This window comes from Protopterus annectens, chromosome 10.part0, assembly GCF_019279795.1.
Source record: "Protopterus annectens isolate FY-2018-M chromosome 10.part0, PAN1.0, whole genome shotgun sequence".
In the NCBI taxonomy this organism is placed as follows: domain Eukaryota; kingdom Metazoa; phylum Chordata; order Ceratodontiformes; family Protopteridae; genus Protopterus; species Protopterus annectens.
In genome coordinates, this window is record NC_056744.1 from 151535586 (window position 1) to 151553671 (window position 18086).

The 18086-nt window shown below is 43.5% G+C and overlaps 1 protein-coding gene across 1 annotated transcript in view; it reads right to left on the minus strand.

The window, feature by feature from the left end:
- WIPI1 (WD repeat domain, phosphoinositide interacting 1) overlaps positions 1-18086 on the minus strand; it is a 1063998-nt gene that overhangs the window by 451493 nt on the left and 594419 nt on the right. Inside the window, exon 8 of the mRNA XM_044085121.1 lies at positions 4784-4891. Coding sequence (XP_043941056.1) covers positions 4784-4891 — 108 coding nt within the window. The remainder of the gene's footprint in view (positions 1-4783; positions 4892-18086) is intronic.

Sequence of the window (18086 nt, forward strand, 5' to 3'; positions counted from 1 at the left end):
ACATTTGAGTTTCATATTTTATACCCTTCAGAAAATTTGTACTAATGTAAGATCTACCTGTCCTGTTTAAGTTAATAAGAGCAATATTTAAAAATTGGCCTTATTTTTGGGACTGTGTCCCACTTCTAGTTCTATGTATGGCTTTGCCCAGATTTCTTGCTCTGAAGTTGAGAGGTATGAGTGTCAGAGCCATCACTGTCAGCTAGAGACATTTCAAATTATGACATACTTACTGCACCCCATCCCCCATTGTAGTGGCTCTGGATGTGTCCAAGGAAGGCAAGGAGCAGTTATGCAGTGTAAGTGTGCAGAGTATTCCCCCATCCAAGGTAGATCACAAATATGACCATGGCTTTTCATCTGTCCTTGATTTTGCAAAATGTTCTGGTTTTCTATCAGATGTTTATACTGTTGATTTATGCTTCTTATTATTCAGGAACTGCATGCTGTCACAGTGCCCTGTTGCTCTGTTTAAGTAGCCATGGTTTAATGAACATCAGGTAAGCTTGTCGGAGATTGTAAGATGCAAGTAAGCTTTAGTAAGCATATTGTTAAAGAATTACCAGCATTGAAAGCCTTTTCGTTGTTGCCATGCAAAGAATATTTACATGACTAGATAATGTATAAGCCTTGGGTATTGAAATGCATATGACAGTATTTGTAATAAAAGGACAGGATTACAGTATTTTCAAAAGCTCATTACATTTTATTGGAGACCAGTGTCTTATAGCAGTGTCTGTGTGTTAGTACACTTGTAGTTGGGTGGCTTTAATGGTATATGGTAAATAAGCTTTGCTACCTTACTTAAAAGCCAAGCCCTGCAACAACTATCTCCACACTGAAGTCAAAACACAATAGCTCTGGTGGGTAAATGTACTCTGTAATAATCAAAAAAGGCAAATGTTTGAAATGACTACAGCTTATGTGCAAACACAATAGGTAGTGATAAAACAATGCTCTGCTAAAAATGCTTTAATGCTCCACATTGCTGAGCTGCAGATCAGTTATCACTGGCTACCAGGATTTCACCCACTTCAGATCAAGCACGGTGCCGTTCAGTGCAACCTTCCCAGAACTAATTAAAGTCTGGCCAGAATTATTTGGTGTGTGTATAAGAGGGAGGTAGCATACCCCTCAGCTGTCCAATCCTTTTTAGGAGGAATATGGGGCAAAAATCTGAAGTTGCTAAATGAGATTTCAGTTTTAGATGTCATATCATTTAGAAAAATGCATACTAACACAAATCCTGCTACTCTTGCAATTTTCTAAGTTTCTGAGAGCCATATTTATAGTCTGTCCCTATTTATTTTAGGCTTTGTCAAGATGTCTTGCACTAAGGTTGAGGTCTTGAGGGGTGTGGTATGTTTGTGAGAGAGAGAAAGTGAAATGCCCAAGCTAGAGTTAGCAGGTAGAATTTTCAAGTGCATTTTCAAGGAACTGAGTTTTAAGGGAAGCTAAGTTCACTGCTGCTCATGCCAAGTCTGTTTACTATGTGCAACTGTTTTGTTTAGCAATTGGTATCTCTATTGTGGTATAAAGCTTTAAAGCTATGTTAGTAGCACCACAAGTAGAATACTTGCATCTTAATGTAAAGGCTTGAGGTTCTATTCCTACAGCATATACATTTGTATGCTGCAGTCCTCAGGATGTCCTCCTTTGGATGAGATGCCTAATAACTATGAACCTGTTTTTCAGCTTGTCATCCATTTTCTATTGCAATATACCAGCTTACCATTTTTTTAATTTAACATAGGCAATTTATTCTTTGACGGCAGCAGGCACTGAATTTGTAGATGAAATACTGAAATATACAGTTTTCTAGCAACATCTTCATTAGTTTCAGATATCTTTAATGTGGAATTATTCAGATTACTTTTACTTGCAGAGACACTCAAGTGTTGCTGTATAATACAAGATATAGAATTCAATTATATATTATAATTAATACAATCAGGTAAATCAAATAACTTTTGCATGACCCTAACGGTGTGCAAGGAACCTATTGCATGAAAACAGTTCAAAGGTAAATAACCTGCCACTGGCCAGATGCATTTTCTTTGAATGTGGGTTTCAATGCTGTTTCATTGACAGTTTCAAAAGTAGAGAAACTCTAATGCCAAGTCTGTTTTCATTGTAAGACTATTGCTTTGTTTAGGTTTAGTAAATGTCTTGGTGTTTGGGCTATAATGTTTGAAATAAAAGTTGTAAATTAAATCCAACTGCCTGTAATCATTGTAGAACTAAAGCATAAAACAGTATGCACACAGATTTGAACAGTGTCTACAGTAAATGGGGAGAAATAGCCAAGTAATGGGACACTGGAATGGTGGTGTGGGCGGGGCTTGGGTGGGTGGACTTGGGCGGGGCTGTGTTGGAAGGGGGCGGGGTGAGCTATGTGGGTGGGGCTCTGGGTTTGCACCCCCCTGCAAAAAATCCTGCGAGCTCCCTTGACTGTGCAATATTATTATCCAATTGGTAGTATAACTAAACAGTCAAGGCTTATTAGAATGACTTGGTACAGTAATCACTATAAATATGCATTGTACTCAAGAGCTTAAATTATCTCTACACAAAATAGCCACAGTTGAAAAGTTTAAAAATATTTAATAATAAATACTAAAAACACAAAGAAATACTTCTTACTACACAGTGCTAGTCAAGAGTTCAGAGATCACAGAGAAATCCTTAAAATAATGCAGTAGTACAGTTCTGACATCACAGAAAAACACTTTGTCTAATCTTTCTAGTTCCTAGCTATTTCTAAGTCTAAGATAACTTATACATGAGCAAGACAGTGATGTGAGTTGGATGGTGAAAACAAAAATGCTTAATGCTTTCTGATTTTCTCTGTTTAAATTGAAATTGCAGTCCTTGTTCCCATTACATCATTTTTTCACACTTTCCTGGGGTTCCCAGGCTAACAGAAACTGCATTCTTGTTATCTTGCTCTTGCAGGAAACAACAGCCATAAAAGACATTCCACATGTAAACTCTAGTAATTATTCCTTAAGTTAAAACTATAGGCAGGATGCTTCACTCCAGACTCATCAACTCCAAACTTTAACTTCAAAAGGATTAGACATGAAATAACTTTAACTTCAAAGGACAGACAAGAAATGCTTGACTTAGCTTTCTTTACAGCAGGGGGCAATGTTGCTACATTGTTTTAAGTTCAACATTTCACATCATATTCTTTCATTTAAGAAAACAAGCTTGTAGTTTCCATTCATACTTACAAATGACAGAATTATGTACCAAATTATCTGGCTGGGCTGGCAGCCTTCACACCATGAACTACCACATAAATTTCAGATCAAGATGCTACGAAAATGTTAATATATCACATATTCATAACTGCCAAAAAAAAAAAAAACGTTTGCTCTGACCATTCCTTTGGAGTCAGCAGTCATTTTTGATCTGTGAACTGAGTAGACCTGTGAGATGCTGTTCCACCAGCCTACTGTGTATCCACATTGCACAAACATAAAGTATGCAGATAAGTATACATGTAATTTTTATTGCCAAACAGGTATAAATATCTACAAATCGGCAGTAGTTTGATACCAGTTAGTACTGTGGCGTTCCTTAGCACTATCAAAGCATTCATTTGATACCATGAACTACCACAGAAACGCCTTCGGGGTCAACTTACATGCATAAATATCAATATGCCACATATTCATGACTGTTAAAACATGCATGCATGCAGACACAGACAAACACGCACTTTCTCACTTACTTGACCACTTACTCCATTTGGGTCACCAGCCATTCCGAACTTGTGTGCTGATTTGACTTGTGAAATATTGTTTCACAATTCTTCCAAATGGACAATGTCCAAGATATTTATTCAGATAAGATAGCTATATTAATGTACTAACTATGTATATTTTACTGCTAAACAAATATATCTGGAAAATGATTGCACTTGGACATCAGCAGTCAATAACAAGCTCTGAGCATTATCCATGCTTTTATCTGACACCACGACATCTCAGATTAATACTTCCTGATTTAAATTATGAAAGAATATTAATGTGGTTAATCAAGCTAGTTTTTTCCTTCCTCACTGGTCATCTTTCAGCATCCTGAATACAACCTGTCTTTGAATAGCAAATTAAATATTCCAGTGTCATTTACTACTTCAAGGTTCATCAGGCACCCCAATGGAGACAAAACCTATATAGCATGTATTGGGGAGACCACTTAGCTTTCAGAGTGTAAATACCCAAAAGCAAGTACTGAAGTCCAGAAGTCCAGTATCAGTCAGGTCGACGGAGCAAATTCAAAGATACATGCTGTCCCCACTTTAAGTAAGCTGTGCTTAAACAGCATTTTGTTTACACAACAGCCTACAAACAGCACTACTAAATCTGCAGTAGGTGCAGTATACTGTTGACTTTATAAATTATGGATACCAGTTTCACTGGTACAAGCAAGTTTCCAGTATTTATGCAGGCACTCAACTGCTGACTGATCTGTGCAGAACACTGTACATGTTATTTTACAGATGAAGCTCAGAGAGTTATAAATGCACAATTGCATTAAACTACAGAGAGTGACCACCCACTTCTTGGAAGAGCCACTGGTTACATTACTATACTTCTGAAAAATAACAGCAAAACTTAATTTCACCTAGCAACAATAACCCCAGAACCTCCTTTTACTCGCAATACTGCAGATGACATAGAAAATACAACAACTTACATTGTACAGTGCTCAAAAAAGGTACCATTTGTCTCAGCCTGCAATACTTGCATTTATCTTGACCACAAAAACATACCATTGGCTAAGTTGTTCCAGTTTAAAGATATGTACTGTCTCTGTGTTACTAGATGCGGAGAGAAACCTGGAGTCCATGCTGAAAGTTAGGCAACTGATGTTGACATACCTGAAACCATGTAAACAAAGCTTGGGTGAATATGCTGTACACATCAATTTGGGTTGCAATTATGTAGAAAAGTACACTGGTAACACAGCATCATAACATAAATCATAAGGATCTTAGTCTAAACTGCAAAAACTGAATGCTTAGCAAAATGTATGTCAGTAGTCCAACACAACAGTCATGTCAGGCAGGATAGTGGCTGTGGCTGACCGATGCATCAAGGACATATCTGGAGTGGACAAAATCTACACATGCTGTATGCAACTACATAAAAACAAAAATAATGCTCCCACATAGACTGTTGAGTTTTAAAATCCTGTTAACAACATACTCATTCAAGGAAGAAGGCTCTGACAGGAAAGTGAATATCTTCTAACTTGCACTGTTTGGCTTAAATGAAGCATGTGAATGTAGTACAGGAAAGGTAATATTTAAGCTGACACACTATTAGCCCACTCTGATCCATTGTTTTGCACTTTTTTTTTGTTTAATTTTGCTTTACTTAAAGCTGTACATTCAAAGGCATGCAAATAAATGGATAAGATTAGTAATGGCAGCCATTAGGAATGACACTTTATGCAACCATTACAATACAAAAATCATGCAAGAAATGCAATTATATAATACTATAAAACTGGAGATATTTACAGTTCTTATGCATTATTCACAAAAATGTAGTTGCCCAATATTGTGTGTCACATAGCTCTAGCCTCTTGCGTAACTTCTATAACACACAGCTTTTTGTATAAAAGTAATGTCTTGCCTCCTGTTCAACCTCTTTTCCTACAAAGATGCACATATTTAATACATGTAACAGAAATGCACATTATTTATTTATTTATTTATTTATTTATTTTATTGCACTTGTTAACCAGGAAAGTCTACTGGGCCTAGATGAGCCCATTTTTAGTAGAGGCCCGGGGAGAAAAGCTCCACATAGCATTAATAGTACATACAAGAAAAAGCACAATATACAGTGTATATACAGTCTCAATGCATGGAAATACGAAGTTATGTACTCACCATAACGTTCCATCTGAGTAGGTAAACTTCATTTGTCAGCAACCTATGGGATTCGGATCCGACCTCGGATCCGAGCCGGCAGTTTTCAACAGCTTTAGATCCGAGCTCCAAGCTCCTCCCCTACCCATAATCCCCTGCCAACCCTGACTGACATCAGATCAACTTTGCCCAAAAGCAGATACTGCTTGAAGACTAATACTTTCAAGACATTTGTGCAGCAACCTATGGGACAGAGTCCCCAGCTACCTGAACCTTGGGTGGCCTTCATGGAAGGATGTCTCGGAGCACTGCAGAGCCAAAGGATGCTCTCCCTCTGGAGATAATGTCCAATTTATAGTGACTGATAAAGGTATGAGATGAGGCCAAAGTGACTGCTGAACAAATATCATCCAAAGAGACTCTAGCTCAAAAAGCCGCAGAGGTAGACATAGACCGAGTAGAGTGGGCATGGACTCCCTGAGGTGCGGGCCTGCCAGAACTTTCATATGCTAAAAGGATACACTGCGAGATCCATCTAGACAGTGTGACTTTAGACACAGATTTACCCAAGTTAAATTTGGCAAAGGAGATGAACAACTGGTTAGATTGCCTATGACCAGATGTCCTGTGGATGTAGAAGCTAAGTTGTCTATGTACATCCAGTGAGTGTAACTTGTATTCCCCTTTGTTTTGGTAATTAGGGAAGAAGACTGGGTAGGTTGATGGACTGGATAATATTCAATTCAGAGGCGATCTTGGGAACAAAGGAGGGATTGGTCCTGAGGTAAACTCTATCCTTGTGAAAAGTCAAATAAGGGGGTTTTACACAGAGGGCCTGTAGTTCAGTGACCCTTCGAGCCGAGGTGATAGCGACAAGAAAGGCCGTTTTCCATGACAAGAATCTACTGATCTACTGAAGCTGCAGGCTCAAACGGGGGAGCTGTTAAGGCCTGAAGCACCAGCGTTAAATCCCAAAGAGGGACTACATCCTTCACTGGAGGTCTGAGCAGAAAGGTGCCCTTCAAAAAGGTCTTACACAATTTCGTGATGATCAAAGGGCCCAGTTAATTTCCCACATGATAATGAGAGATAACTGCTAGTTGAACCTTGAGTGTGGAGGAGCTAGCCCCCTGATGAAACAGCCCTGACAGGAAGTCTAATACCGCTGGCAAAGGAGCTGTGAAAGGATCCAAATTTCGAAGTTCCACCCAAATGGAGAAACGTTTCCATTTGCTACTACAGACCTTTCTAGTAGAAGGCTTGTGCGCTGCTACTAGAATAGTTTTAACTGGGGAAGAGATACCGGGAGTCCTAGCTACAAGTGGAACTGGAGCAGCCAAGCTGTGACCTTGAGGTTGTCCAGATTCGGGACTGGGAGATCTAGGGGGTGGGATATTAGATCTGGACGGGGATCCAGAATCCAAGGAGGATTCACCAGATGAGACCAAAGGTAAGGGAACCAGGGTTGACGAGGCCATAATGGGGCAATGAGGATTATCCTACTCCCCAACCGGCAGGCTTTCTGCAGAACTTCAACATGAGAGGAAGAGGAGGGTAAGCATAAAGTAGACCAGGAGGCCAAGCATGCACCAGAGCGTCTCTCGGAGGATCCCCGGAGGGAGAAATGAGAGCAAAGTAGTCGTAACATTTTGTGTTCGAGGGAGAAGCAAAGAGATTGCAACAGGGTTGACCCCATTCGGCGAAAATCCGATTCAGAGACCACTCGTGTGGTAACAGGATAGTGCAACTTAGTCCGTCCACTAAAATGTTGGACCGCCCCGGAATGTGCGTTGCTATAAGAAAGCAGTTGGTGGAGATCGCCCATTCCCACACCCTCATGGCCTCTCGACAGAGTGGGTAGGACCTGGTTCCCCCCTGTTTGTTGATGTACCAGACAACAGACATATTGTCTGACTGAATCACAATAGTTCCTATGGGAAGAAGGTGCTGAATTGCGTTCAACGCTAACAGCACTGCCCTCATCTCTCGGACATTGATATGCAGAGACGTCTCCGTGGGGTCCCACGTGCCTTGGACTGTCCTGCCCAAACAATGCCCCCCACACGAGGCGGGAGGCATCCGTGGTCACTGTGGCTAGGGGAGGGGCCACAGAAAAGGGGCATCCTTCCTGGAGATTCGGAGATTGGAGCCACCATAAGAGGGCCCTCTTGCAAGACCTGCTGAGGGGAATGGGATGGCTCAGAGGAAATCGAAGGAAGGCCCACTGGACCTGGAGGGTCCATTGCAAGACCCTCATGTTCAAACATGCCATTAGCAAAAGGTTGATTGCCACCGCCATTGAGCCTAGAGCCCTCAGGACCAACCAATTCCACCAGAGGAGGTAGAGAATGTAGAATGGCCCGCACATGTAGCCTCAGGGTTCGTAGCCGGTCTGTGGTCAAGAAAGCTAGGAGCTTGTTTGTGTCTAATCTTGCCCCTATGAAGTCTATAGTCTGAGTCGGGGTAAAAGACGACTTCTCTATGTTGATAGTGATCCCCAGCGGGGAGCTAGACAAAGAAAGTAGTTTCTGGCTGCGCAGAATAGATGCCTTGTCGGGGCGGTCAGGAGCCAGTCATCCAGGTACGGGTAGACCTGGATTCCCTGGAGCCTCAGGTGGGCCGCAATCACTGCTAACACTTTGGTGAACACCCTAGGGGCTGTGGTGAGACCAAAGAGAAGGACCCTGAATTGGAAATGACTGGCTCCTAGCCGGAAGCGGAGGAACCTTCTGGATCGCCTATCCATCAAAATGTGGTAGTACACATCCTTGAGGTCTATAGAGCACATCCAGTCATTCTCAGGCAAAAGGGGGAGAATGGATTGAAGGGTGACCATGTGGAACTTCTCTTTGGTTACTGACAGGTTCAGGGAGGAGTCCCCGTCTTTTTTGGCACCAAGAAGAACCTGGAGTAAAACCCCAACCCGCACTGGTCTGGGGGGACGTGTTGGATGGCTCTTTTTTCCAGCAACTGTTGGATTTCTGTTGTTGCAGCCTCCCTCTGATCGGGTGGGACATCGGGGAGGTATCTGGGGCTGCGTGGGTAAAGAGAAAAGGGAATCTGATATCCTCTGGATATAATGCGAAGCACCCAGCGGTCTGTCGTGATGGACTCCCAAGCTGCTAGGTGCTTCGAGAAATGCCCCCCGACTGCCTCCAGAGTGGAGCAGTCAGGCAACCCCTCAGGGGTGTTGCGTGGGTTGGTTCGAGAAGGGTTCTCTGGATCCAAAGTTCCGTGGGCCTCCTCTGCCTCTAGGGCGGCATCCACCCTTATCTCCTCTGCCGTGGAAGGGCTGGGAGTCCGGAGCGGGACGGGACTGTTGCGACTTCTGGAACCACATCTTCTTCTGTCCCTTTTGGTTCTTGGAGAAGGACCTCTGGGGAGCACAGAAGCGGACTCCGATGGCAGACGTCTTCCCATCCTTCTCGCTCTGGACCAAGGTATCGCGAACAGTTTTGCCAAAGAGGGCAGAACCATCGAAAGGGGCATTAGTGAAAGATGCCTTGAAGGATTCCACGAAATCACAGTGCTGGAGCCAGGCCTGATGCCTCATGACAAGGCCCGCTCTGCTGGCTCTAGCGGCTCCCTCCGTGGCATGGGATAGAAGCCGCATAGAGGTGTTTGATATGGATCGGAGAGTGGCCATCCGGGTGGAGTGCAAACATTTGTTCTCCGCCGACATTGACTCGGGGGGGGCAACGCAACATACTCTTTGATAAGGTCCCGCTGCAGCCGAAGCTCATGTGCCATGTAGTTCAGCGACCTCACAGAGAAGGTAGCTGAACTAAGACCCGCTTCACTAAACGGTCCATCGACCAAGACTCCTTGCTCGGGGAATGAACCGAGGGACTCTCCTGAGCTAGTTCCCTCTTGGTGGTCGCCGCCACCAACATGGCATCGACAGGGGGACCCTTATTCCAGTGGGACTTGTCAGAGGATGGGCTAAGAATTTTGTCCGGGTGCTTGGGGACTGGCTCCACAGTGTCCGGCTACTTCCATGCCCTGGTAGTAAAATCTACCAGGGGGTCGGTTGGAGGGGACACCCAAGAGGTAGATGGGCCTGCTTCAAACACCTCCAGGAACACGGATTCGTCCGAGGTAGGCTTTAGGTCAGACCCCCCCCCCTTTATCCTGAGCATCTCCATGATGTCACCAAATGAGACATCTTCGGGGGGTGATCTTGGGGAGCCTTCTCCCTCCTCCAAATCCGTGTCCTCAGTCAAGGACTCGGGGAAGTCCAGGTACCTCCTTTTGCACTTTCGCTTGTGAGGAACCTCCTCGGGGGGGCTGTCCGAGGAGGTCTCACCAGCCACGTCTTGTTCCAAAGGAATGACCTGGGACGTCAGAGCAGGCTGTTCCTGGGGCCGGGTGATGGAAGTTGGGCCCAACAGAGAAGGAGAGCAGGGTGGAGCCGTGGCAAGAGCCAGGGGCCTGGAATCTCTCGACAGGGCCCTCTCCACCACATTGAATGCCGAGGGAGAGCTGCTCTCTATGGGATCTGAAAGCAGACCCTCACTCGTATCCGACGGACGTATCAGGGCCGGCACCGAAGCGATCGGATCCGACGGACCAGTATGCTCTGACCTGGACGGAGCCGAAGGCATACCAATACCGCCGGATCCGAAGCTCAGCCCTCGGCTCTGAGAGCTCGGATCCAAAGAAAATGGACCCGACATACTCGAGGGAAGTGTCGGCGCCGAAGTACCCAAGACTATCGGCGCCGACACACCCCCGGCTCCAAGGCTGCCCGGCTCCGAAGACTCTTTGCCCGGAAAGCGGGACGGAGAAGGAGCTATCGGGGCAAAAAAAAGGGGTCGAGCTCCCCCTCGGAGGGGGGGGAGGCAGGAGCACTCCCATCTGCAGTTGGGCCTGGAGGAATCTTCTCATCATCCGGTCCAAATCTGCATCCATGAGACTTCGGGTTGATCTCGATGAGGCCACAGAGGCGGGACGGGAGTGTTGCCTCGATGACCTTGAAGGAGATCGGATCTCCTCATCCTCAGGACCCGGTGAAAAGCATGGGGATCGGATCCGAGACGGAGGAGACCCAGAAGTCCTCGAGGGAGAAGACCGCTTAGCCGGGGGGGCCGAAGTTGAGGCCTCGGGCCCGCTGCTTGTGGTGCTTCTCCTTCCTTTTCTCTTTCCTGGCCTCCCTCTCCTCCGGGCCTAAGGTGGGAGGTTGAGTCCCAGCCGGGGGGAAGGAAGCAGGAGTGGCAGCCGCCACAGCGGGAGCCACAGGAGGACCGGAGGTAGAAGCTGAATCCGGGAGCAGAAGACCCGCCAGAATCAGCTTGGACCTACGGTCCTTGAGTGGCCCGGGGTTGAACGCCGCACAGATGGAACAACCAGAAGACAGGTGTTCAACCCCAAGGCACAACACACACCGAGTGTGGCCATCTGCCGGGGACAGCTTATGGCCACACTCGGTGCACTTAGAAAAGACCAATTTTGGAGACTCAGCCATTTTAAATAAGAGAGAAACACACACACACAACCCTAACGGAACCACGAAGGAAGGGGTAGGTAAATAACAAAAAATATAGAGTTAAACTAGAGAGGGTTTTTACAAAAAGGGAACTGTAAACACTCACAACCAAAAAAGCAGAAGAAAGAAGAGGAAAAAGGTAAATTTTTTCTCACAAAAGTCTGTAACGTTTGGAGCTGTTGATCAAGCTGCTGTTGGATAACCACGGCAAACTAGATCTGAGGTCAGTCAGGGTTGGCAGGGGATTATGGGTAGGGGGAGGAGATTGGAGCTCGGATCTAAAGCTGTTGAAAACTGCCGGCTCGGATCCGAGGTCGGATACGAATCCCATAGGTTGCTGCACAAATGAAGTTAACTACTTCAGATTAAATATTAAACACACTGGTACAAGTTATTTACAAACATTACACATCAACATTATGTACAGTTTGATCATTGAGCTTGGAATGAGTCAGGTAGGGTAGCAATTTTGATTGTTACATATTGGAGTTATGTAGGCATAAGCAGTTGAATTCAGCAAGTCAGAGAGAGCTCGTAAGTAGTGATATTGTAGATGGATCAGGTGTTAGGAGGTACTATTTTGGCGCAAGTACACTGCTAGAGAGAAGGGAGGTGTGATCTGAGAGACTTCTTAAAGAGAGCAGGATTACTGATTGTTCTGATAGAAGGTGGGAGGGCATTCCATAGTTCTGAGACATTAAAAGAGTACAACATTTGACCAGCTGCAAGGTTAGGTTTTTCAACTTTCAGCATCATTGTGTTTTTAGATCTTAGTAGCCTGTTAGGGTGGTATGTAGTCAATAAGGAGGACAGGGAGGGGCAAGTGGAAGGGTTGTATGTGAGTTTATGTGCAGTGGTTAATTGTGAATAAGTAAGGTAGTGTGGGAATTTGAGACAGTTTAGCTGTTGTAGAGATAAGCAGTGGTGTACTGAGTTTTTTGAATTTGTTACAAACTTGGCAATCTTGTTGCAACATGAGTCCAGTCTGGGTTTCATGGAGGACTGGATATTGGTGAGGATTGGGGCACCATATAGTAGAGATGGTAGCAGGATGGATGATGCTAGAGCTTTTTTAGCAGTAATATTAAGGTAGAATTTGTGTCTATAGAGGGTACCTAATTTTTTATGTGTTTTATGATGTTGCTATGGATATGGAGGGCGAATGTTACATTTTCATCAATAATAACTTCTAGTAGTATTAGTACTTGAAACAACTTCAGTTAGAGTATTATTATGGGATTGGACAGAAAAATCATTTTTGTAAAGAGCTTTAGTTTTTTTTTTTTTGGGGGGGGGTAGTAGAAGTTTGGCTTTATTGGGATTTAGAGCGAGATGGTTGTTTGACATCAAGTTTCGGTTGAAGTGAAAACACTTTGGGTAAGACGTTGCAACTCAGATATAGATTTGGCAGTACAGATGATTGTAGAATCATCTACATATTGGATTACTGTGCCATGGGTAAGGGTGGTGTGGAAGTTGTTAATGAATATACTGAAAAGGAGTGGACCTAGTACAGACCCCTGAGGTACACCTGTGTTTGTGTGGTGAAAAGGAGTGTTGCCATTTGGTGGATTGTTGTCTATTGGTGAGATAGTCTGAGAACCAGTTTAAGGTATGGGGAGTTTTGTGAGCAGAAGAGGGTGTTAAACTGTGTCAAAGGCCTTAGAGAGATCTAGGAACAGTGAAGAGACTATGCAACCGGCATCACGAGCCCTGTTTACTGTGCCCATAAAGGATATGAGAGTAGTCCAAGTACTGTGACCTGGCCTGAAGCTGTGCTGTGTAGAGGAAAGTATCTGGTTTTGGACAAGATAGCTAAGAAGTTGAGTGTGAATATATTTTTCTAATATTTTTGAGATGGAAATCACACCACACATTAAAAACACATCACACCATCACATAAAAAAGTAACAGGCATGGCAGCACGGTAATTTGTTTCCCTACAGCATTATAAAATTCTGCTAGCAAGCACAATAGAGAGAGACACCAAATACAGAAAAGAGTATGCTACTCCAGATGACTAAGTGTTCCTGTCAAAGATTCTAAGGTGAAAAGTGTGACTGGGTAGCACAAACCTATGCACTTCTTCAGATTGGAGGGATTGTTACAACCTTGATATATGGTTTGCAGTAGCAGGTAAGAGCTTCAAATATCTGGCAGGGATGGTAGACAAGAGGAGAAATCTGAATGAGGAGGTCAAAGTTAGAATTGGAGGTGCTGCAGCCAACTGGTACAAAGTGTCATGATTAATGCGTGAGAGAAGAATGCCAAAGAAGCAAAAAAAATAAGGGGTATAAAACAGTAGTGTGACCAGTACTACTTTATGGCACAGAAATCTGGGCAGTGATGGCAGAATGGGTGAGGAAGCTAGATGGGATGGAGATGAAGTGCCTTAGACAGTTGGTAGAACACGTGAGGCAAATAAATAAAAGGCATTAGAACATAAGCTAAAGAAGCCACAACTGCAGAGAAAATGAAAGATAACTAATTATGGTGGCTTGAACATATGCAGGAAAGCAGAAAATGATTTGGTGAACAAGATTTGGAAAAGACAGGAAGAAAGCAAAAGGAAGTGAGGATACCCAGCCAAGAGATGGATGGACTGTACAAGAGATGGGCTGTGACAGTCAGGCATGATGGTCGAAGGCGTGAGTTGAATCAACACCCCAACCCCATACAGAAGAGTAGGTTGATGAAGAGGATGTTGACATGCATTAAGAATGCAGTCACTGTAAGCCTTACTTAGTGGGGAGAGTGATCCTATGTCCTTCACATATATATTTAGCTTGCAGGATCTAGAAACAATGACTAAAAAGTGTCTTGACCTTCATTCACTGAGCCAGGTAATTAAGTATGCAAGGAGACTATCCAACCAGCCATCAATGTATCATGTGGAACAGAATCAGCCTATTGTGAAACAGTCTTCCCTCAGTGTTTACACACTTTCTGCTGTAGTGACCTTGTGCTTTCCACAATGAAGAACCATCAGGAGATTTGACCTATGTGCAGCAGCTGTGCCTGCTTTTTAAAACTATTCCCTGCATCCTTGTGGAGCTAAGTCTACATGCAACAGATTTTTCTGACTTCCCACTCATCATAAGCATAGGGACTGTTTTATTGCAAATTTAGAGCTGCATTCATGCGCCTCCTCTGCTTCTATTATACATCTCCATCTCATCATGATACCTCTAAGTATTAGACCACTAGTAAAGGCATATTATAAAAATGCTGCATTTTATAACTCATAAAACCTTCCCATTTTCATATCCGTTTCTTAACGGACAATGTTAGTAACCAGTAAATTGTGGGTGGACAAGCCTTATGTATCAGTTGTGCAGCTGGATATCTCTGATTTCTACCCTGAATTCATAAAGGACTCTGTAGACCTGGAAATTCCCTGCATTATTCTTCTTCCAAAAACAAACATTGCATAATGTTTGAGAAGCAGAGGTACAATGGTGATGTACATTTTGGGGTAAAATTTATATTCCAAAGGCTTTGTGATGAGGCTTTAATTAAAGAAACTAGAATTATGTTTCCAGGCACAATGTAAAAATGAATGGAAAAACCACTGGCTCTGGGGCTTCTAGAGGTTGTGGCTGTGACAGCCATTGGAGTAATCAACTTTCAGTGATAGTAATACCTTGAATACTTATAGCAACCCTCTGATAAATTCAAGAACAAATGCTGGTAATTCAAAAGAACAAGAGGAGAATTCAATTATAACATTTATGTAAAAGATAAAAACATCAAAAATATTTTCCAGTTCTCTTATCTATTACCTTTGTCTTGAACTGTGTGCACAGATGTGTTTTTGTTTGCTCTTTAAACCATAATCCTGGGCCTCCAACCCATGTCTTCTCTCCCACAAATTTTGACACAATGTACATTTTTGGCAAAGTAAAGTGGTATGCTGCAATTCATCAATGATCAACTACTTCTTCAGTTTCTGTAGTTCCTTCTCTTTTATCCCCTTATCTTCTGTAGCTGTTCTGTCTCTTTTTTAACATTTAGGTAGCCTTCTCTATTATCTCTGTCTGACTGCCACATATGCTGTCATTCACTCTCTTTAACAGCATCTTAGGTGCTGTCATACCTCCAAACTTCTCTGTGCAAAAATTTTGGACAAAGCCAAACATAATGGAAGGACAAACGTCCTAAATCTAGATCAATTATTAAATATTACTCTATTCATTTAAAAAGTTAACATAGCAACAGACTGAAACTCTAATGTCTGGTATTATTGAGTGACTGTAATTCTCACTAATTTACCACAAAATCAAAAATTTAACAAGAGACAAGGTATCAATATGATTCAAAATTAGAGGTAGTTGAGAGGTACAAAAAAGAAGTTATGTTCTTACCATAACGTTCCATGTTTGTTGTCCTTTATCTCACCTTCCTTCTTTTTGGTTGGGTACGGAGCTGATCTCAGCTCTGACTTGGCCAATTCTAAAGCTTGAAGAGTCCTTACTGGCTCGAGGCTAACCCCTTATCCCAGCATGCTTAGCAGTAGCTACCCAGATCTCATTTGTGAGAACTAACCACTAGATAGGAGAAATATGAATTACCCAATAAAAAAGGTAACTAAACAATAATGCCTCCTTGTATGGAAAACAATAGGACAACAATGGTGACAAAAACTATACCAAAAGCTGAAAAGCAAAGGAAACAGCCAAATCAGCCAAAAAAAAAAAAAAAGTGAAATTCCTCTCAATAATCCAGGATGGGGGAAGGAGGGAGGGCCGGAAGAAGGAAGGCGAGATAAAGGACAATGAACATGGAACGTTATGGTAAGAACATAACTTCTTTATGTTATGTTGTCCGCCTCGCCTTCCTTCTTTCTGGTTGGGACATCGTCCCCAGCACCTAAATCCTGGGTGGCTCATTGGAAAAGAGACTTCAGAACCGTGGAATCAAAGGATGCCCTGTTCCAAGAGGCCATGTCCACCTTGTAATGAGTAGTGAAGGTAAGGGGAGTAGCCCATGTTGCTGCCGCACAAATAGTACCCAATGGAAGCTTAGCTTGAAAGGCTATGGAGGTAGCCAAGGACCTAGTAGAATGTGCCCTTACTTTTCCCGGGACAGACACATTCCGAGACTCATAAGCATAAGTAATAGTATTGGACAGCCATTTTGACAAAGTCACTTTGGAAACTTGTGAGCCTTGCTTACTCTGACAGAAGGATACAAACAGCTGATCTGATTTTCTGATGTCCTTGGTTCTTTGAAGATAAACTCTTAACTGCCTGTGGACATCCAACTGATGTAACTTGTACTCTGCCTTGTTGCCATAATTTGGAAAGAAAACAGGAAGTTCAATTGATTGATTCAAATTATATTCTGAACAGACTTTTGGTAAAAAGGAAGGATTAGTTCTAAGAGATACTCTATCCTTGTGAAAAATCATATAAGGCGGGTGGATGGAAAGTGCCTGTAACTCGGAAACCCACCTAGATGATGTAACAGCAATCAGGAAGAGGGTCTTCATTGATAAGAACTTTAGAGTAAAAGAAGCAGCTGGTTCAAAGGGAGTGTGGATCAGAGCCGCTAGTACTACATTTAAACCCCAAGGGTGAAGAGGTTCTTGGATAGGAGGCCTTAACAGGGTAGCACCTTTCAAAAAGGCCTTACATAGTTTGTGGGACATGGCGTTAGAACCTATAAGTCCCACATGAAAATGAGAAATAGCAGCCAGTTGAACATGAATTGTAGCAGATGGCTGCTCCTTTTTCGAAGGTTTCTGCCAGGAATTCCAAGATTTTTGAAATTGGAGCTGTAAAGGGTTCAATTACTAGCATAAAGTTTCCTAGTAGTTGGTTTATGAGAAGAGACTAAAATATGTTGAACCATAGGTGAGATATCAGGGAGTCTGGCTAGGAATGGAAGTGGAGAAACCAAGCTGTCAATTTGAGAGTTTGAATGGAAGGGTGAAGACTACCCGAATGATGTGTCAGGAGGTCTGGAATTGGGTCCAGAATCCAAGGCTCCTCTTTCAGGTAATGCCAAAGGAATGGGAACCATATCTGATGAGGCCAGTATGGGGCAATGAGGATCAGCTTGCGACTCAGCAACTTTGCTTTCTAAAGAACTTTTGGAATTAAAGGAAAAGGGGGAAAGGCGTAAAGAATCCCAGGGGGCCAATCGTGGACCAGTGCATCTCTGGGTGACTGTCCCTGTGGGGGAACTAGGACAGAGTAGTTGCTGCATTTGTTGTTAGATTGCAGCATGACTGGCCCCATCTGTGGAAGATCATATCACCCACATCTTGTTTCAGGACCACTTGTGGGGCATGAGGATTGCCCTGCTGAGCTTGTCTGCTATCACGTTGGACTTCCCCGGAATGTGCGCTGCAACCAGAAAACAATGAAAGGAAATTGCCCATTGCCATACTCGAAGGGCCTCCCAACATAAGGGGTAAGATTTGGTTCCGCCCTGTTTGTTGATGTACCACACTACTGACATGCTGTCCATATGAATTGCTATATAGCCCAAAGGGAGAGAGCTGTGAAGTGCTTGCAACACTAATAACACTGCTCTCATCTCCAGGACAATGATGTGCAAATGGTACTCGAGAGGTTGCCAAGTTCCTCGGACTGTCTGCCCCAGATAATGTCCCCCCACCCTATCTAGGAAGCGTCTGTGGTAACTGTGGCTACCAGATGAGGGGCTACAAAGGGTCTGCCTAGAGTGACTAGGGGAGAGTGGAGC